The sequence below is a fragment of the Callorhinchus milii genome, unplaced genomic scaffold, assembly GCF_018977255.1.
Source record: "Callorhinchus milii isolate IMCB2004 unplaced genomic scaffold, IMCB_Cmil_1.0 Scaffold4, whole genome shotgun sequence".
Classification (NCBI taxonomy): Eukaryota; Metazoa; Chordata; class Chondrichthyes; order Chimaeriformes; family Callorhinchidae; genus Callorhinchus; species Callorhinchus milii.
In genome coordinates, this window is record NW_024704745.1 from 7,249,427 (window position 1) to 7,271,846 (window position 22,420).

At 42.7% G+C, this 22,420-nt stretch overlaps 1 protein-coding gene across 4 annotated transcripts in view; it reads right to left on the reverse strand.

Annotated features, from left to right (window-relative positions):
• The window catches only part of appa (amyloid beta (A4) precursor protein a), a 68,286-nt gene that overhangs the window by 29,448 nt on the left and 16,418 nt on the right, over positions 1–22,420 (reverse strand). For 2 of the 4 annotated variants that reach the window (XM_007903557.2, XM_007903555.2), the window contains exons 3-6: positions 19,200–19,312; positions 16,901–17,094; positions 11,252–11,427; positions 5,842–6,009 (exon numbers count right to left, since the gene is read on the reverse strand). In XM_007903557.2, coding sequence (XP_007901748.1) covers positions 5,842–6,009; positions 11,252–11,427; positions 16,901–17,094; positions 19,200–19,312 — 651 coding nt within the window. The remainder of the gene's footprint in view (positions 1–5,841; positions 6,010–11,251; positions 11,428–16,900; positions 17,095–19,199; positions 19,313–22,420) is intronic. The other 2 variants (XM_007903556.2, XM_007903558.2) reach the window with 1 other exon arrangement.

The following is a 22,420-nucleotide window of genomic DNA, read 5'->3' on the forward strand; positions in this document are numbered from 1 at the left end:
TTTTGCTTGCTGGAGGCAAAGAATATTTAAATGCTCCATGTGTTATTGAGAAACAATTCTGACTAGGTATAGTTTGATCCCATTATAAACAGGGCAATTCAATCTTGAAATATCTGTCGCAGTGTACCTGTTGAATCTGTTGAAATATCAGGTTGGTATTTATAGGCTGTACAAAAGTGTGAACAGTGAGAGCACACAAGGAAACCCTAATCAGCTTCAAATCCCTTCGTGAAAAAAAACAAGCACACTGGCTTCACCTTCTTACAACCCTCAAGCCACAAAATAATAGCTAAACGTAGATCGATATGATAGTCAGTCCTTCTAAACAAATGCAGTGTCACCTCCTTCAATGCAAGCCCATAGAGCCACTCCCTCAATACAAAACACAAATCCTTTAGAAAACTTAAATCACATTTTATCCTTCAAGATTACAGGAGGCAACAGGCACACAAAGATTTAAAACTTTGTCCCTGACAAGTTCATTTCAGCAAGAAACTACAGCAAAAGTTTGGAGAGGGCAAAAAAAAAAGGAACAATTGACAAAACAAAGCAGTAATGCTAGTCTCTCTTGGATTGAGCCAACGGGAAGAATGGTTCTCTAGGAGCTGAGCCAACAGAAAAGGAAGCAGTCAACTGCAACAATGACTGAAACAGGAGCAAGGCAGAGAAGTATTTAAGGATGTCAGCACCACTGGGCTCATGTGCTCATTTTTATTAGCGTGAAAGAAAGGTGTGATAGACTTCAGGAGCTTTCACTTTCCTACTCCCTGGGCAGAAAGAGGGCAAGTTGCCAAAGGCCATTGCTCTATAAGCTCGTAGTGGAGGAGAATGTGGAGAAAGGAGAATAAAGTATGATAATGGGAGGATGGATGCCTCAATTAGATCACATCAAGATTTGGATTCCTCTGATATTCAGCCAAAAGCTACACCTCACGGCAAGACTAATTGACATCGCACTCTGAGATGTCACAAGTTTCTCTTGAAACTCTCATATAGGAAATGATTAAAACTGCACAAAAACACCTAGCACCATCTCAAACCATTACTCAAGTTCAAACCAATAGATTTGCCACTGACAATCTAGAATATGGAGATGACGCATCCATAAGAACAAAGCTAAAGGATTTGAAGTACAGAAATATGAAAAATATTTAACTAAAGATTCCAGGAGTCCGGTCAGACAAAACCCACATGCTGTTTCTTGAAAAAAGACAGACTGAGCATGGCACTGATCCGAGGAGCAACATTTGCATCATGCCACCATCCAATGTTACTTAATTTGGCAAGTAAGTAAGTCCTGGCTCCGTGCTTGGAAATGGTTGGCTAAACACGGCAGAGCTGAGGTATCTGTCCATACCTATCCTTGGTTGTGCACTACACTGCTGTCATAAGAGAAACACAAGTGCATGTGATAGTGAAAGATGAAAATAGATCCTAAATGGTGACCCAAAAAACATAGCCATAAAAAGCAGTTAGATCTGAATCAGGGCAGTGGTGGGCCACAGCAATTTGCCTCAAGATGCTTGGAAAAGCATGAGAGGATAGGAAAGAAATCACAACATGATTCCCACTCTAGATTTCTCTAACGATTCCCTTATATGAGTTGTAAGCAAAGATAGAATCCCATTTTGTTGTGTTGTTCACAAGCTCAAATTCCCCTGATGTCATAATCTACAAAAGGGATGCAATTCAAGTCACTGTCCCTTATGATGCAGGAGACATACAAGCTGGGGCTTCACATGTTTCCTATTAGAGCTTAGTACAAGAACAGATACAAGACGCTTAATGCGTCTCCTCCCTAACCTGCACCCTAGACACTGGGAGTGGACAGTGGCTGAAGGAATTATGTTACGAAGGATGTGCTTCGCAGGTGTAGACTCAATCAATGAACAACATAGGTTTCAGGAAAGATAAACAGTCCAAAGTAGACAGTCAGGTCAGGTCCTAAATTAAGAGCTTGAAGACTGAAAGTATTAATTGGGCTGAATGACCTTTTCTCATCCCCATGTTCTTAAATTAAACAGGTTAGCTAATCCGAAAGCTCCACAATTAAGGTTCTATATTCAATCTCCAGTTGGTAATGTATTTAAGAATGAGAGATTTGGCATGAATTAACAGCATCACAGTTTGTAAGCAAAGCTTGTAAAAGTTGGGTAAAATGTTTGCAAAGGGGATTCAACTGATTAAAGATTAGCAGTTCAGAAGACTTTTAAAAGCAACAACTGAATGTGAGTCTTAAGAAAAGTTAGAATCCTACTTGATTGTGTTGTTCTCAAGCTCAAATTCCGAGTCATTGCCCTGGATTTCTATTCACTAATATTCATGTATCCAATGCTCTATTTTGTGGTAGGACCATTTCAAGTTCAGCTGAAAGTCAATGGCAGCTCCACTAGTCTTGTACACGTGGATCAGATTCTCTTGTGTTCCATCCTGGTCTTCAATAAGTCAACCACCAAATTCACCTGGATTCTAATCTCAGAATAAGTTACTGGACCCCTGAGGAATTTTATAATTAAATTTAAGGGAAATGGGTTTAAAAGTCAGCCAAAATCCCCCTGTGCTGTTTTTATTGTCTTCCTAGTTACACTTTTCCTTGTGAATTACAGGCACTGAATGCGAGAGGAACACTAGTGATGGGAAATGGAAAGCTGTGCTGCTTTCTGCATCCAGGACATCAAGGGCTTCTCGGTCAGGTACACAGTACAGTTCCTTTTCCAAAATCTCAACAATCCCCAACTAGTAAAAAGCACCTTCAGAGGAGGAATAAGGGAGAACATTTATTAGGGAAATAAAACCGTACTGAGCTTGAAAGGCATTTTTGGCCCGAATTTGCTCATTTTTTAGATAAGCAACACACTCTAGAATTGAGCATTTCTGGCAAACAAAACTTACTTTACTTTTTTTAGTGTGTGTGTGTGGGGGACGGGGGGGGCGAAGAGAACAGAAAGAGCATGAGAGAGCATAATTTTCCTTCTCCCTCCAAGATACCATTTTGAACAGTGAATAAGGCAGGTGTTAAGAACAAAAGCTATAAATGGCTCCAGATCACACAGATGTTTGCTATAAATTAAGTTTCTTTCCCCCCCCTCTCCTCCTCAGACATTTCTCAAACCTTTGATGTCTGACCCATGCTGCCACGAAGTGAAAGTATGGAAACAATGGTTGAACTGGTTGAGCTTTGCTAAAGGTAAAGGAATTCACACCTGGCAATGGAAACTCAGACCTCATTAACTGTCCAGTGCTACTTAATGGCTCCAAAGTGTTTTGGTAATTTCAGTTAACATCCTATTGAAGGTGAATAGATCATACCGTTCTATTATATGCACCATTTAATGCCACTTTTTAACAAAACATTAAGAGATGAGAGTGAAACGGTTGTTTTTCTGATTGGAGGGAACTGTGCAGTCGTGCCCCCAGAGGTCAGTGTTGGGACCACCGCTGTTTTTGATCTATATAAATTACCTGGACCTGGGTATAGGGAGTACAATTTCCAAGTTTGCAGATAATACTAAGCTAGGAAAAGTAGTAAACAGTGAGGAGGATAGTAACAGTCTGCAAATGTACATAGACAGACTGGTAAAATGGGCAGACACGTGGCAGATGATGTTTAATGTGGAGAAATGCAAAGTGATGCATTTTGGGAAGAAGGAGGACAGACAATATAAGCTGATGGTACTTTCTTAAACCGGGTGAAGGAACAGAGAGACCTGTGGGTTCATATAAGTTCATCTTTGAAGGTGGCAGGACAGGTAGATAAAGTTGTTAAAAAAGCATACGGGATATTAGGCTTATAAATAGGGGCATAGAATACAAAAGTCAGGAAGTTATGATAAACCTTTATAAAACACTGGTTAGGACTCAGCTGGAGTACTGCGGTCAGTTCTGGGCACCACACTTTAGAAAGGATGTCAAGGCATTGGAGGGGGTGCAAAGGAGATTTACCAGGATCGTACCAGGAATGAAAGACTTCAGTTATGAGAAGAGGCTAAAGAAGCTGGGTTTATTCTCCTTGGAACAGAGAAGCTTCAGAGGAGACTTAATAGAAGTTTTCAAAAATGAGGGGTTTCGATAGGGTGGACAAGGAGAAATTATTTCTACTGGCGGGTAGGTCGGTAACTCGAGGACACCGATTAAAAATAGTTATTAAAAGAAACAAAGAGGGAGGTGAGGAGAAATGTTTTCACCCAGCAAGTTGTTCGGATCTGGAATGCATTGCCTGAAAGGGTGGTGGAAGCCGATTCGATAACAACTTTTAAACGAGAACTAGATAATTATTTGGGGAGGACAAGTTTGCAGGGCTATGGAGAGAGCGCGGGGGAGTGGGATTGAATTGGATACCTCTTCTCAAAGAGCCTGCACAGACACGATGGGTCGAATAGTCTCTTTTTGTGCTGTACAATTCTATGATTCTAGGAATCTTGTTCAGCCATTTTTTTTTAAATCTACCTTGTTAAATGTTCTCAACACTATATCAAATTAAGGATTTTATTATTATTAAAATCCTTACATTTCCAGCTCCTTGGGACGTCCTCCCGACATGAAAGGCGCTAATACAAATGTAATCTTGTTGTATTACTGTTATTAATAAAGGCAATCTCCACACTCTGTAGACATGTACCAGTAACAAATCATTGGCCAAAAGGGAGAGCTCCCCTTTAAAGTGATCAACTTCCCTCACAGGTGGCTCTTTAGTGAGTTTTACCACTCGTTCCCACCTTATTCCTTTTGGCTTAGATGGTCCTGCCTGCACAAGCAGCTTGCCTGGGTTCCCAAAGGTATGCTGCAGTTTTAGCTGGTTCAACTCCTATTATATCGCAATGCACGCTCTGGGGTCTTGGTTCTTGCCTACCTGCACCTCCAGGGAGAGGGTGCACTCCATACCAGATGAATGGAAACCATTCATATGGAGTAGACTTCAACCCCACAATGGATGTGCGAAGGATGAAATAGGTTTTCAAGAGCTACAATACTTTATAGTGAGACAATGAGCTCCAAAGTCTTATGGAGGGGTGGGGTGGGGGGTGGGGGGGGGGGGGGAGATGTAGAGAGGACAAAGACTCTTACACTGCTGAGAAACTTTTAAGTCACTGTTCAGAGACTTATCACAAAAGGAATTACTTACACCTCAACAAGTCTTCACTGGAGTGAAGGACAGGTTAACATTACGAATTCTTGGTGAGGCAAAAGCATACTCAGCATTTTTTAAAAAAAAGACAGATTCCTTATATAACACAATTTCCTCTCTGTTTGCAGCTTGTTCTCCCCCCCACTCCTTCCCTGCAATGCAAAGCAGCTGTCTTAATTACTCAAGTCCAGCCACCGCACACTCACTTCAAACACTGCCGACCTGTTCCCACTGGCGAGAAATATGAAAGAACGATGCACTTTAACATTACTTCACTGCACTTGGATCAGTGCAATCCACCGTGGAGAACTGCAGGAAGTGCTGGAAAAGTAGGTCAAGTGGTTCCGCACATCATGGGTTTACATCTCCGACACGCAACTTTGTTTTAAGCAGAGAAGTTAAAGGTTAATAAACCAAGAGGTTAAATGCTGCAAGCAAATCCTAAAATCTACAGAAGAGTTAAGAAGTTAGCATCCTAAAGGCAAAATTATGTTAACAAAACACACTACATATATATACAAGTGTGTAGAGAGAATTTATCAGATAGCAGCTAAACGGGAATCAGGTTAAAGAAATATCAGAGCGATGAGATCCACTACAGCAGGTGTTAGTTGGTAAGCAGTGGTACTATCCTTGTGGCTGGACAGTAGAGCTGGCTGAGGCATTCAGTGCCCAGAGCCACACAGAAACTGCAACCAGGCAATGGGTTCACTTACTGACGCTGCTACAGACTGACAGACAGTACTCTTCCGAGTCGAAGTTGTTCCTGTTCCCTCCGCAGCCTCCGTAAATGAACTGTGCGCATTTTCCTTCACCAATGTCAAAGTACCACCGGGGAATCATCGCTCGGCAGGGCCCAGTCTCCGCTTGCTCAGAGCAAACTTCTGAATACGAAAGATGCGAGCATTTGTCAGTCAAGAAGAGGGAAACAAATCTGCAAATACAATCCGCCCTTACATTGTTTGGGATCTGCAGCATGTATACAAGAGCAACCTTACTTCAAAAACCTGATTGCAACAACTTGCACTTATACATCACCTGTCACACAGGGTAATGTCTCAATCCTTCAGAAGCATTTTGCAGGGTTGGCATGGATTGCAGACCAAAGTGGTGGGGGAAAAGAGAAAAAGAGTAGGAGGGAAAGATGACTGAAAGGACGTTCAAAAAGAAAGTGATTGAAAACATGGGATAAAGGCTGTGAGGTTAGGGATTTTGGACAGGTGTTTGGATTTTGGACAAAATGCTTGTCAACTTGTTTCTCATACCTGGAGCATTTCACTGCTTTGTGTATCGCTTAAAACCAAATTGTTACCAAAGCTAAGGTACTTTTAAAGTTTACCATCTGCCAAATAAGATTGGGCAGCAGCACCACTTGACTTCCAAGAGCAATTTATCGCTGACCCATGCAGCCAACAAATCCTCTTTAGAAGCCAAGGATGGGGGCGAATTCATAAGCCCACGCGCCCCTTTCATGCTGAGAATAGAACAGAATCTTTAACATTTTCAGCACAGGAGACGATCATTCGGCTTGTCATGTCAGTGGTGTCTGTGCTGGCTCTTTTAAGAGCAATCTTCTTCGGGCCCATTTACCTGTTCCTTCCCCCATACCCCTGGCACAAGCTGTGGTCGTGGACAGCATACTTGTGAAAAGGGAACAAGCCACACAGCCTGGGATAGCTGGAATCCCTCGGGAGCTTTGGAATCAGGTGAGACAACTGATCACCAACTAGCGCTGTGTCCTCTGTAAAATGCGTTGCACTACTGTAATATAGATTCTGCGACAACCACACTTTTGGATACAGAATTACGTGTCACGACGACAGGCTGTAAATCGACCAGACAGCATGCTAAGCAAAGTAGGCATGGTTACACAGCTCCAAGTAGGCAGTTGCACAGCACAAGATAATCAAGAACAACTTCCACAAGCTCACAACACAGGCTGCTTGCGGCTTGACTGATCAGGAGTTGCCCTGAACGTTTCGGTCTGAATGCAACACGCGTGGTTGCGCCAGCAATCAAAGCCAAATATGAAATCTGCATGACTTCACAATGGCTTTGCAAAAGGCTCTTTTTTTTTGGCAGGGTGCTAACTTTTCTTGTTCAGACTAGTTCCAGAGTTAAATGGTCCATCTGTCTCCGAACCAGCAAGTCAATTACCTGAACACTGTAGAATTTTATTGAAAGGTTTGGCAAGAATGGTCATGCTTCCTTCCTATCAGGTACAACCCACCCTGGCTTGGTTCCTCCAAAAATATAACGCCACACCAGTGAGAAGGATGGCATGCGAGTCAAATGTCCACAGGGAGACAGCGTGTTAAAGAAATGAATAAGAGCACATCTGCAACCGCCAGCAATCAAAGCCCAATGTTCCAACTTCACTGCACAAGCTGAGCGGCTGAGGTGAAATCAATTTCTGATCCATTCGTACGATCAAAACCTTTAAGGGCAGGGTTGAGGATTAGAATCACAATTTTATGCGTGTGTTTTCTTCCATCGGGGGGAGCATGAATTTATACTGTATTAGGCAATCAAGTCATAAACAGGGGTTTCAAAATTCCAAATAATTTCCATATTCCCTAGTTATGCTGCTATAAAAGGATCCTTAAATCAAGCACAGATGTTACTTGCAACAAACGACCTATGAAATCTGATGGCTTTAACAGGCACAAAGGAACTATTTTCAAAATTGTACTTTCTAAAATTTTGATGCTAGAAGGTTGCCTTGCTGGTGTTAATAAGACTTTGGCTCTCCCAAGCAGAGTAGGACCCATTCCGTTAATAATAAGAGCACAGTGTTATCTTCTTCCACGGGGCGCTTTCAGTCACCCAGTTACCACCGAATTCTAGTTCACTGGTAAAGGGGTGTTGCAGCATTACAAAGGGACAAACAGAGGGACAAAGTGCAGTAACAGATGTGTCAGTTTTCGTACAGCCATGTGAAAGTATTCTCTCTTTGCAACTGCAGTTTTGCTTGCAAACTTACCGAGATTTTCCAACAAATAAGTTGATGTCGCAGTGTGAAAATCGACACAAAGTTTGATCAATTCGGTAGAGCTGTTATTGTGCAGCTTGTGTAATCCACTGAAGTGGAAATCACCAGTTTAGTGCCACATATAAAATTGAGTTATTCTTGCTACTAGCCGCCCGCAATTTGTCTTCTGCTTTTTATGCCTTTAGTTATAAGTCATTACGCTTTTATTGTAAAATGAGTAGAAATTATTGATGCTCTGCTAATCGACCAAAGGCACCGGAGAGCAGAAATCAAGCAGAAAACACAGTTATAAGTGACGGGCAGGGAAAAGATGATCAGTTTTTCATTAATCCTTTCATCAGCCTGGTTAAAAAAATACATCTGTATTATTCATAGGCATTCGGTCTACTGCAGGGCTAAGTCATATGATGTGCGTGGGCTGCATGGCGCAGCAGATGCAACAAGGAACAGATTCTAAGAGAGGTGGAGGGGGGGGGAGAAGACTCAAATCCTCCCTCAAATGAGTTTGTTAACCCTGCCCCCCCCCCCAACTTCCCCCCACCCCCTCACACAAACACTGGCAAACACATCCACAAGCCCCCCACTCCCAGATCCATTGCATAACACCCAATCCTCCCCCCACCCAAAAAAACCCACCATTCAGGCCCTCTCCCGCACCCCACAATCATACATATATTCTCCGCCAAAAAAGAGCTTTCTTTCTTCACTCATGAAGGATAGCAGAGTGCAGAGGCTATGGGCGAATCGGCACTGTAATGATGGAAGGTGACCCACCGCTCTCCCCCCGTACACACACACACACACATCGATATGTCATTGAGTGTCTCCGCTGTTCCACTTTAGAAATGGGGAGGTGGAAAGAAAGAGTAAAACGAGCAAAGTGGCTTCCAGTGCATCTCGACGAGAAAGGATCATAACTTGGGTGGGGAGGGGAAATAGGGAATGCTGAGGTCATGCTAATGTGACCCCTTTACTCCCGCATCCTCCCATCACCATCACAAAAAAATCCTCCTGTTGATGAGTTCCTCATCTCAGCTGGAGCAAATCTGTATCAAGACATCAACCACAGGGGTATGAGGGAAGGATCAGGTAAAGGGGCCTGAAGAAGATTGCTCTTAAAAGAGCCAGCACAGACACGATGGAACCAATGCCATTCTTCAGTACTGCAAATTTAAATATAGAAAAAATATAGAACTATAGAAACAGGAGAAGGCCATTCAGCCCTTCGAGCCATTCTATAAGATCATGGCTGATTAGCATCTCATGTCCAATTACCTGCTTTTGCCTCATATCCCTTTATACCCTGACGTAACAAGTATCTATCCACCTCAGTCTTGAAAATGTGAAAAGATCCAGCATCAACAATCTTTTGGGGGAGAGAGTTCCAGATTTCCACTACCCTTTGGGTGAAAAACTGCCTCTTGATTTCACTCCTGAATGGCTTAACTCTAATTTTAAGATTATGCCCCCTTGTTCTGGATTCCCCTACCAGAGGAAATAGTTTCTCTGTATCTACCCTATCGAATCCCTTTATTATTTTGAAAACCTCAATCAGATCACCCCTCAACCTTCTAAACTCAAGGGAATAGAGACCAAATTTATGCAACCTGTCCTCATAATTTAAGCCCTGGTATTATTCTGGTGAATCTGCGCTGCAGTGGGGGCTGTGCAGATTCCGCTCGTGGGAGGAAAGAGGCAGAGCACTTAAAAAAAAATGATGCCTTTGAGAAAAGCAATAGGCTAAAATACCCTCCAGATTTTGAATATGTTGCAATTAAGGGTCCCTATTGAACCATCTCAATATGCATGTACAGCTGCAGTGATTTACTTACACACTGTTTAACAATAATAGTGTCATTTGATATGGCATCCTGTCACGCTGAGATGGCTCAATGGGTTTCCATGGAATTTCCTGTAGTGTAGTGACTGTACATTTGTAGGGAAATGCACCAGCCAATTTGCGCATAGCAATATCCCACAAACAGCCATGATGTAACCAACCAATTTTGTTTAGTCAATTGTTGTCCAGAACACCAGGAGAAACTCCCTACTCTTCTCAAATATGGGGTCTTAATCAATAGCAACAACTTGCACTTACATAGCGCCTTCCAGAGCCGGGGGGGGGGGGGGGGGGGGTGTGGCTGTAAGCATGGTTGAAGAGGAAGATCTTCAGGCAGGTCTTGAAAAAGGAGAGAGAGGGGGCAAGGCCAAGGGATTGAGGGAGAGTGTTCCAGAGTTTAGGGATGTAGTGGTTGAAAGAGTGACCTCCGATGGTGGGGCGGATGGTGCGAAGGACAAACAGGATGCCCCAGGAGCAATCATCCACCTGAGGCAGATGGAACCACTGTTTAATGTCTAATCTGAAGGAAGGTATCTCCAACAACACAGTGCTCCCCCAGCACTGCATGGGAGCATGAGATTGTGAGCTCAGAATCCCTACAAGAGGCTTGAAATCACCACCTTCTGACTCAGATGCGTGAATGCTCTCAACGGAGCCAGGCTGACTGTTTAATGAATGAAAAAGACAACTACTGAGTAAGAAAAATCTAGATGCAAATTTAATAAAAGTTATTCCATTCCTCCCCCACCTCCCCACCCATGATTTTGTTTGTGAGATTAGTGGCCAGGGTTAACCTAGCCATTCAAACACAGTTGTTAGGTTTGATTACCGTTCTGATCCTACAGGCCTGTGAGCAACCCCAGAACAGGGCAAACCTATGCAATCAAAATTGGTAGCCATCAAAACAAATGCTTCACGTAAGTTAGTGTCAAACCCTCCTTTCAACTCCCCTACCTCCTCGGACACAATTGGGAAAAAACTACTGATTGAGTCATTTGAAACTTGCATTTTCCAACGAACATACATTTGAACATTAACGCTTGGATTAAGTCAACATCGTGAATTTCAGCCCTCTCCCGCCCCCATAAATACCTCAATTCCCAGATTCAAATATGTCAAACCTGAATGGGATGTGGCCCTTATTAGATCCATCTTGTTAGCCACCAAATATTTTGAAGAACTACAGGCCACAATTATCCCTTGTATATTTGTTTGTGATCCCATTCATTGGGTTAACCTTACACCACCCATTTCAAAGATGTAAACTTCAATGTGCTTATTTAGCTCCAATTACCTCGCACTACTTCCTCAATGGCCTCTGTGGTGGTTGTGGTGCTGCTGGTGGTGTGTTCAGTGGGGTCCTCATACTGATCATCATCTTCATCATCCTCGTCCTCCTCCTCATCATCATCATCCTCGATGTCCACCTCTTCCTCCTCATCCATGGGCTCCTCTTCGATCACTTTGTCCCTGAAACAGAATTGAGAACCGTGTTACTACAGCTTGTTGAGTTTCTAGTAAACAAAAATGATATCCTATTCGATAAATTACAGTTGCGTCTTAAGATGGTGTTAGCTCCTCTGCTGGAGCTATCCGTTCAATTCACAAATGCCTGCTTTTTACACTCCCCCTCATGTTGCTCTTCAAATACAATTCCCTTTTAGATATCGTTCTGCTCTCAACTTGAGAATGACTTGTGGCAAAGCATTCCAAGTTCAGACAACCCAAGGCATGAAACTCCTAAACTCACCTGCATTTCCTCCAGTGACAATCTGATTGCATAATAATAATCCTTGCATTATTGCAATAATCTGGAATGCACTGCTTGAAAGGGTGGTGGAAGCAGATTCGATAATAGCTTTGAAAGGGAATTAGATATTTAAAAAGGAAAAAATTGCAGGGCTATGGGGTAAGAGCGGGGAAGTGGGACTAGTTGGTGGCTCTTTCAAAGCGCTGGCACAAGCATGATGGGCTGAATAGCCTCCTTCTACGCTATACAATTCCACGATTCTATGATTTGATATTGCATCTTTCACGTCAGGAGAATGCCTCAAAGTGCTGCACAGGATTTATTGCAAGCTCCTATGTACAGCTTCCATCCATGCATATTTCAGAGCTACTCTAACACTCCCATTAACCAGTCAGAGCAAAGGAATTTAACTCCCGAGTGCAACCTATCCGTAAAAAAGGAAACGGTCATAAAAATACACAAATAGAAACAATGTTTACTTTAGACTTACATACTTTGGCACGTCCCCCGGATGTGAAAGGCACTATATAAATGTAAATTGTATTGCATGGACTCTATGCCAGGTAGCAGTACATGAACTGCAGTTTGCTCAATCAAATTAAATGGGTTATTCCCACTGGCAAGGTCATAAATACAAAGGCAGCATAGAAGGCCATCTGTGTCTGTGCAGCGTTGCCTCCTCAATGACACATTGATCTAATCCCATTCCTCCTACTGTTTCCCAATTGTACATGTGCTAGCGCTAGCTACCCCCACTGAAGCCATCGACTCTAAAGCCCTTCCCCCTGCTCTTGCCCCATTGTGCCTGTGTCGTGCTGGACCCACTGGAGCCATCGACTCTAATCTCCTTTCCGTGAAGCTTTCACCATCACCTTTAATTTTAAGCTTCGAGCGTTTAACTAATTTTTATTAAGTCTCACAATTGACACAGCTTCAACAGCCATTTACACCGAGGAAATTCCACATCATAAAAATTTATTAATCAAATGGAAAGAGACAAAAAGAATCATTAATTCTTTGTCCTTTGATATTTTGGAACTGTTTAGATAGAAAATGTGTTTCTCCCCCCTCACACAAAGCTAAATTTATTTCTATACATTTCTCACCAATTTTTGCCCGACTCTTTTGACAATGCTAAATCTTTTCGGGGAGTAAGACCCATTCAAACCACAGGGCAATCCTTCAGTACCTTGCCTGAATGGCGATTGCACAAGGGTGAACTTGGATTGCAGCTGAATGCATTGCATCTGAGCACAATCTGATTCTGTACATATGTCCACACAGGTTACTGCACCAGATGAGTTGAAATCCTAGTTTTTTTTTGCCTTCCCCAAAAATAAATAAAGCAATCCCACAAATTTGAATAGTCTGGCAATGACTAGAATGGCAAGGACAAGATGACACAGAACACAGTCTAGACCAGTGGTGGCCAAACTCTGGTCTGCAGGGTCAATAAGGAGCACCCCCACACCCCCCCCCCCCACCCACCGAGTCTAGTTAAGGCCATGTTCGATCTCTTGTGTGTTTTGTTTTTTCTTGATTGAATATTCTTGATTGATGGCATAAATCAAGGAATATTCAACAAAGAACGTTTAGTTTGTTAGGTGCACATAACGGTTCGCCACCACGGGTCTAGAAAGTACTGATACACACTAATCACAAGAATCAAGAAAACAGTGAATAATAATCATTGCATTTTATAAAGATTCTATGTCAAGGTCAATGAAAACATGTCAAAGCTCTTCATAGTATTTCTGTAAGGTGTACTGACTGTGTACTTTGTAGGAAAATGTAGCAGCCAATTTGCGCACAGCAATATCCCATAAACAGTCATAAAGCAAATTTTATCTGGGGGGCGGGATTGTTGGCCAGGACACCGGGACAAACTCCCTTCTCTCTTTGAATGATACCATGGAATCTATAACATCCACCTGACAGGCACAGACAGGAACTCGGTTTAACGTCTCATCCAAAGCACGGAACCTCTGACAATGCACTGGAGTATCAGCCTAAATTAGGCGCTCAAAGTGCTGACACGGGGCTTGTCTTAAAAGCATTGGTCTTTGCAAATAAAATTACAAAAAGATGTACAATTCCAGTTTCAGTAGCAACTTGTGGTGATGACTTTCACACGTCGCATTGAGTGCAGCAGCTATCTGCTACTAGTGGTATGATACCTTATTTATTTCTTGAGTAATTAATGGTTTAGTGAAGCCTGACGGGAGCTGCTATTAAGCTGTTCTGGCCATCTGTCACTGTAAGTATTAGATAACATTAATACCTTGGTTTGAATATTTACTTCTGTGTAGACAGTGTAAAGTGTGACATTTTTGGCTGCTCAAACATTTTCAAAACAGCAAAGATTTAATTTTATGTGAAACAATGCAGGACTTCAGATGAATGTTGCAATGGCAAGCAAATAGGATCTAGGGAAGAATGTTCAAGTGAACAAGCCTGCTCTCCTATTTTATTAGCTGGTGGTAGATGCCTGTTCAGGTCAACATTAAAGATCTCATGGCATGATTTGAAAAGAGAAAGGAATTTCTCCCGGAGTTCTGGCTAACTATCCCCCAAATAAAATTGATCACTCACTGCGTGGCCATTTGTGGGACACTGTAGTAAGCAAATTTAAGATGCCCTGACAACATGATTTATCAAATGCAAGGATTATCTATGTGGGGGTAAGGAAGATGAGAATAGTTCTGACGGTGGTCTATTACTCATTCCCCCCTCTCTCCAACCCAAGCCTTCTGCCGCTATGTTCCTGTTCTTTGCGACTCTCTCCCCAAATTCTCCCCAACATCCTTCAAAATGTTCCTTAAAAACGTAACTCTTCAACGGCGTCTTTGGTCAACACCCTCAACGTGACACTGAAATCTTATGGCGGACGGTGCAAGGCAACAAAACACATCAATCATTATCTCAAATTAAATCCTGGCTCTTTCCTGCAAAGCATTTCATCATGTTTGCAGCTGAAATAAGCAAAAAAAAATTCTAAATGTTCAATGCTCCTACAGGCACTGATTATACTTAACAGGATGCAAGAGGATTTTCTCAAATGAACAGGACCGAGTGAAGTACAGAAGAATCCCTTAACAATAGGAGAACATCTCTGCAGCAGCTGAATTGAATGAATCAAGCAAAGCCACATTTGCAAGCCTTAAAAAAAAACAATGGGAGAAAAATACTGTCCAGGTTTTATCCCAGGATTACTGAAAACAATTTTAAATCCTACTTTCAGAAGTGTTCGTCTTGTTTTAAACCGTATTTGAACCTTTGCGCAACTTGTCAAAGGTCGCAACCCAGTTAAAAGTGTTCACTGGCTTGAAATTCTACCCAGTTTTAGTCTGTGTCAGCTTTTTTTCCTAAAATTTAAGATTGGTAAAATGTAAGAATCATGGAAAATTCTTAAATTTAGTCTCCATTGGAATGCTAGCTTTCAGCAACTCTTAAAAGCAAACCGACTTGCAAATTGAAACTAATTTTAAGAATTTCCCACAGTTTTTAAATTTTAAGATAAAACGGGTACCAGATCGAATTTTGGGCCTCAGGATGTCAAGCCACAGTTAAACAGCATTACCAAAGTCTCAGGATTCACATAGAATTTTACAACAGAGGAGGCCATTTGGCCCATTGAGCATTCGCTAGCTCTCGGAAAGAACTATTCATTTAACCCAACTCCCCTACCCTTTCTCTACGCCCTTTTAATATCTTTCTCGTTCAAATATTTATCTGTAGACTTCAACATTTTGATGTCGTTGTCTAGCACGTATTAGCCATTAGATCTGTGTACTTTGGCTTGTAGGGTAGAGCTCATATCCATAACTCCCCCAAGTTTTACCTTGGATGACTGGATCTGCCCAGGGAGACATTACTCATCTTAATTCTCCCTCTCTCCCCCCCTTTGGGCTCCAAGTCAAACCCACTAACACAATATTTAGATGGGATATTCTGTACAAAAGCACAACTGCCAGCCAACCTGACACTGCAAACATTTCAATCCATTACATTAAGGTGAAAGGATTACAAAAATGGGCTGATATGTCAGAAAGGAATTTTAGGAAACCGCCAGATAAATTGGTCATTTGCTTTATGGTTGTTTGTGGGACTTTGTTGTGCGCAAAGAAATATTGCCACATTTGCTCACAAATGGCAACCATACATTGCCTCACAAATGTGGCAGTATTTCACTTCACTTGACAGCAAATGAGACATTGATGCATTATATCAAATGCAAGGATCATCAACGATCGATGTTCATTACTTCGTCCAATACAATCAGGAATGCTGCTTTTTATTATGGCAATAAATTGTGTGAGGGAGGGAGTAAGGAATGGGAGAAGATTCATGTGGAGTATAACCACTGGCACAAACTGGTTGGGCAAAGTGGCCTGTTCCTGTGCTGTACGTTCTTTGTAACCTTTGCAAGAACCATACATTGTAAGTATATAATAATAATCCTTGCATTTGATATAACAACAACAACAACAACATTCCATTTATAGAGCGCCTTTCACGTCAGGAGGACGTCCCAAGGCGCTGCACAGTTGGGTCATGACCCGAGCACGGGGGAAATGGTCAGGGTGAGGGGAGGGAAGGGAGGGAGAGAGGAGGGGGAAAATGGTCAGGGTGAGGGAGGGAAGGGAGGGAGTGAGGAGGGGAAGAGAGTCGAGAGGGGAGCTGAAGGCACGGTCAAAGAGAAAGGTTTTGAGACCGGCCTTGAAGGAGGAAAGGGAGGAAGCAAGGCGAAGGCACTGGGGGATGGAGTTCCAGAGCCTGGGGGCTGAGAGGCTGAAGGCCCGACCACCGATGGTAGGGCGGTTGGGGCGGGGGACGTGGAGCAGACCGGAGCCAGAGGAACGGAGGGTACGGGCAGGTAGGTAGGGGGATAGTAGGTTGGAGATGTAGGAGGGAGCGAGGCCGTGAATGGCCTTGTAGGTGAGGATGAGGATCTTGAAATCAACGCTTTTCACGTCTTCTAGACGTCCCAAAGCGCTTCACAGAATATACTGTAAAGTGAATTGACTGTATATTTATTATATAGATATATAGACTGTATATTTATATATAGATTAATCTGTCACATGTACCATTCATTCTCAATAGACAGGCACCAATCTTGTGCAGATTTGATTTGTTAACAATGAGGGTGAGTCGAGATTAAAAAGGAAGCTCCAATATCGAGAACCTCACCCGCCATCTGAATATTCAGCATCAGCTCCACCCCACCAAATGTACGAATCTTCCTCATCCACATCCACCGAGTCAACCTTCTCATTTTCTTCTGAAATGGGACAGCAGACAAATTCCACGCCACGAAACTGGTCAATTCCACAAGGAAGCAGCATACCATAGTCCTTCAGGTTCATGGTCTTGTCACCGCAGGCCTGGGCAGGCACACAGAATCAAAACACAAGAAAACACATACAAACATGAGTTTTGGGTAAAATTACCTAGAAACAACCCTAGCCTGACTCTCAAGTCTAGTGCTTGGGGAGTGTTGAACTGATATCGTCCTGTGGACGAGACATTGAAGGCATGAATCGTCAAAAGTCCATTCGGCTTTTGACGATTCATGCCACTATTTGAGAAGAAAAGGGACTTTCTTCCTATGTCCTGGACAATCCTCCAGAAACAAAATTGGTCATTCACTTCAGTTATTTGTGAGTCCCAGAAACTCCCTTCTCTTTTCAAATAATCCAAAAGGCACAATGAGAGGCTTGTGCCCACAATCCTTGCTCAGACGTGAGCATGTTACCAACTCAGCCAAACTATCTCAGCCAATTTACAGCCACAGGGCAGTCTATTTGTTTAAGTCAGTCAATCTGCAATTAAAGAGCATACAGCTGTTTAAGCAAGTCAGGTGGTGTCTAATGTTGCGTACAGTGTGTTATGGAGTTGAGCCACTTAACTTATGGTTCCACAGACAAACGTCCTGTGATACCTTTCCCAAGCAGCTACTCAAAAGGAGTAAGCTAGGGAAATTATGTAGGCCAGCAGGACGTCAACGCCCAAATCCACCCTCACCCACTTCCACAGCCACTTCCAGCAGAAGTCATTGCGCAACAATTAGGGCCATGTGTTCTGGACAGTTTCTCTTCAGTGCTCTTGGAGTACTGTGTACAACTCCACTTAAAGTGCTATAAAAGAGCTGCCAGGCCCTAGAGGCAGTGCAGAAGAGAAATAACAAGGATTATCCTCAGCGTTAAAGGAATGAGCAATAAGAAATGGCTCAATAAGCATAGAAAATGGACATATTAGAGAGGACCTTAGAGAGATTTATAAGGTGCTAAAGGGGAATGAGAAAGTAAAACCAAAACAGTAATTGCAGATACGCCAGGCATCAGGACAATAGGATACAGGGTTACGAAGAGCAATTTCTGGGCACCGACCAGTATTTCTACACTCAGAGGTTATTAAGCAGAAGGAAAAAGGTTACGAGGAAGGGTAGCTAAGGCCAGGATGCTGGAACTCATTTAAGAAACAACTTGTTATTATAATGGGAAGATGGTTTCCTGGACGGATGAGAACAAAAGGGCCTTCTTCATCAGAACCTGTCTTGTGATGCTTGGTTTAGCTGTGGTCTGATTAACCCAACGAAGATCAAGGATCAAACTTAGAGCCCCTGCTGCTAAGCGTGGTTCTATTCCACACAACACACTACGCTCTGCTAACTAACTCATCAGGAAGAGTGGCCTTGAAACACGTAAATATTTAAACACAGTCCCCGAGCCTGCGTTCTGGCAACATTCGGCACTAACAGAAATTCTATTTCTAGGACATATTTTATAACAATCATTCCAGCAAATCTTTCCCGATGGCAATATAAAAAGGAATCTGAAACAATTAAGAAAAACACTGAAATTTGCAACATCATAAAGCCTTTTTTTTTAAAGAAGCACTCACCTCAGCATCCCTCCCTTCCCCTGATAATTAAACTCCCCTGGTAAAATGCTGAGGCATTAGCAACTTTTAGAGGCTATGTGGCATAATTGAAAATTCTATTAGCAATTTGCTGGTCAGCTACTATTCCACTTGATGCTGCATAAAATCAGAATGAAAGAATTTCAGACTTGTTGCAGACTTGTGCCATCAATACCGGAGGAGAAATCTGCCCCTTCAAAATCCTCCTAAAAATCTATTGCTTTGACAGTGTACTTTCGGTCAATATCCTCTACTTCTTCTGCTCAGTGATCCCTATTGCTTTTGTAAAGTTTTGTGGAAAACACATCCTACTTAAAAAGCGCTTATTTAAACCCAAGTTGCTATGTGTTGTTTTACAAGACCTTGTGACATCATTTCTAAAATCTCGCTTCTTATTCCTCCAATCCCAACTCTCCCACCCAATCCTCCGACATGAGCTTTCTGCAAGGCATCCAGGTGCTATCCTCCCCACCCCGTTTCTGGACCCCCGTTCCCTAATCTCCCCCACCCGCACCCACACTTCTTTTGCTGAGTAAGTGTGACCCAGCTTTCAGTAAATGGAGCGTACCTCTTTAGCCACAGTGTGCCAGTATAGGTGGTTCTCACATGTGTCCATCTTCTCCCGATGCAGAAACTTGCACTTATCTGGGACAAGGAGAGCATCGCTTACGAATTCACCAACTGAGAGGGTAAAAGACAAAGAGAGAAACAAGTTTTAGTGACTAGTGGAACTCGCGCAGTATTTCACATCCTTTTTAAATACCACACCCCAAATTGATCCTGTCTGCACTAACTCCCAAATTATCTTCCAATTTACCTTGCCTCACACTTGCGATCAATAATTTCCCTCACTTCCCCCTCAACTTTATTACTGAATGCTTTTTCTCAAACACAAAGGGGAGTTGGAATCTACCTTCAACCGATCTATATTTTAAAGTATCAGACTGCCATTAATCTGGAGTCTTGAAACTTCCTGCCCTTCGGAAATACTGGAGTTAGGATTTTACTGTAAATTTTGCTGATGAGCATTTATGCACAAAACAAAATGCAGAGAGCAGGTAGGGTAGATCACTTGATCATCGATGGCAGTGAATAGAGCCTCTTTTGTCTAATGTGCAGGGCTTGGTGAAGCAGGGTTAAAGTGGAACTAAAATAATGGTCCAATTGACACGGGCAAAGCAAAAGTCTTTTCAGTCCTTCTCTGATCCAGGTGTACATCAAGCACTTATGGCAGCAAAAATCACCATGTTTTGCCGCAGTTAAGGAATTAGTCACTGTGGGTGTGACAGTTTTTGGCAGTCCTGCTCCCATCAAAACACAGTGTAAATGCAAGATATACTCAACCCCTTATTGTGAGGGCTGTGCAAATCTCCCATCTCTCAAGCAAACTCGGAGCAGAACATTTTAACTTTATCCAGGCACTGATAGCGTTAAAAAACACAAGACACTTGATTTTGTGGTATGTGACAATTCCTGTGAAAGCTCAGTAAGACAAAACATTGGAAGTCACGTGGAGCAGGCATTATGCATGTGACTTTCCTGCTTCACGACTCTATACTACCAGGAGGAAAATATCTCTTGCTACTGGCAGTATGAACACAATAATGATGAAGGGAACAACGATGAAATAGGAGAGCAGGTAACTCTAGTGCAGAAGCTAGTAGCAGCACAAATACAATAGAGTAAGAGCAGGAGAAAGGGATTAGAGCACATCCCTTCAATGGGGGCGGAGGGGTAGGGGGAGAAAGCATGCAAGCACAAGAATGGGCACAATAGACCTCCTTCTGTGCTGTAAGCTTTTTATAATTCACTAAATAGACTAGGCTGGCTCCACCCACAGCTGCAGCAGTGCATGTAAAGCACTACACCGGATGCATAATGATTCCCACCCAGTTTATCCCTGTAAAGGCAATTTTTTTTTACTCCATTACGTTTACTTTAACTAAGAGAGTCTTCCACATTCAGAGGAATAGATCTAACTCATTATGTTAATATATACACAATGCAAGATGAAGGTGAAACCACCATTACCCTTGCAGTGATTCCAAATTATTTGCTTGGCTCAGACTAACTGTGCTACAACAGTCTGTGTGGTTTGTTCTGACGCATACATCTGGGCACTTTGCTGCAGCTCTGTGATAAACACATGAAGCACGGTTCACATAGCATTACAAACCCAGATCTCTTTTAAGTTGCAAGGATTAGACAGTTACACCATATATTTGCACTGTGGAATATAAATCTTTCAGCCCAAAGCCAACTTCCTTCCTCTGTTACGCACTCAACAAAATACTGACCCTCTGTCCTCTGCAAATACTCACCGGCCACGATGTAACGCAAAGCTGCGCACTTCAGTCGCAAGAACAAGTCAAGGCAAGGTTACAAGCACTCCCAATTTGCCAGAATTTATATTAGTTATAAAAAGACGGGGATGCTGAAAGTTTATCAGAAATTCCAGATTTTAAAGAGGAAAGTGCAGATCAGATCAGGGGATGAATCAAAACTGCCAAGGTCAAGATGGGGTGGCAGCTTTGACAATGAAAGGAAGTGTTTTTAAATATATTCCTGGAAGAATCACTTCACGCAGGAGACATTTATGACGTGGGTTTATGCTTCCGTAGATCTATCACAAAATAATAGCACAAAAAATTACTTTACATCATGGAGTTGCAGATTCAGTGCAAAGTTTGTATTTGACGTTAAGCTGGGGGTTGACAGGAATGCTGCAGCATCTGAAGAGGCAGCCAAGATCTTACAAAGAGTGCTCAATAAGGTGCGCATCTGCATTTCACCCACAAAATATACAGCCAATTCACTTTACAGCATATTTTGTGAACTGGTTTGAGACATCTTGAAGACGTGATAAGGTGCTATATCAAATCCAAGGGTTATTATTATTATTATCTAGGCTGATAGGCAAATTAAGTTCAATATGAGTAAATGTAAGATATTAGACACAGTAAAAAAAATGGAAGCACACCTACTTCACTGTATAGGGTAAATGGTTAGGGAATGGAATGCTTTACCATAGAGGATGGTAGACGAAGAGTTAACAATAGCTTTAAATGGGGAATCAGACAAATGCTTGAAAGAGAAAAATATACTTTAAAAGATGTGGGATAAACAGCAGGGGAATGGAATTAAATGGATTGATCTTTCAGATGTGCTGTAAACTTCTATGTTTTCATGCATGCAATCCTGTGGTTGCTAATTGGAAGCTAATTATTCCTACGTAAGAGCTTACGGCAGATGCAGTGAAGTTTGAACCTATCGTGTCACATTTATAAACATGGCCCATTCAGTTTCTGCAGTTGGTTTACAACAACTTGGATTTATATAGCGCCGGACGGTGTCTCAGAGCGCTTCAGTGATGGATCTTGGGGCCGAGCCAGGGGGAGGGAGGAAGGTGACCAAAGGTGCGGTCGAAAAGAAAGGTCTTCAGCAGAGACCTGAAAATAGGAAGAGAGGGGGCGAGGCGAAGGGAGTGAGGAAGTGAGTTCCAGAGCCTCGGGGCCTAGTGGCTGAAGGCATGGCCGCCGAGGGTGGAGCGGAGGACTCGGGGGACAAGGAGGAGGCCAGACCCGGAGGAACGAAGGCAACGGGCACTGTTTTGAGGAGAGGAGGTCAGAGAGATAGGGGAGTGCAGAGGAGTGGAGGGATTTGAAGACAAGGGTGAGGATCTTGAAGTCGATCCTCTCTGGGACAGGCAGCCAGTGCAGTCTGGCGAGGACTGGGGTAATCGGGGAGCGGAGTTTCGTGCGGGTGAGAATGCGGGCGGCAGAGTTTTGA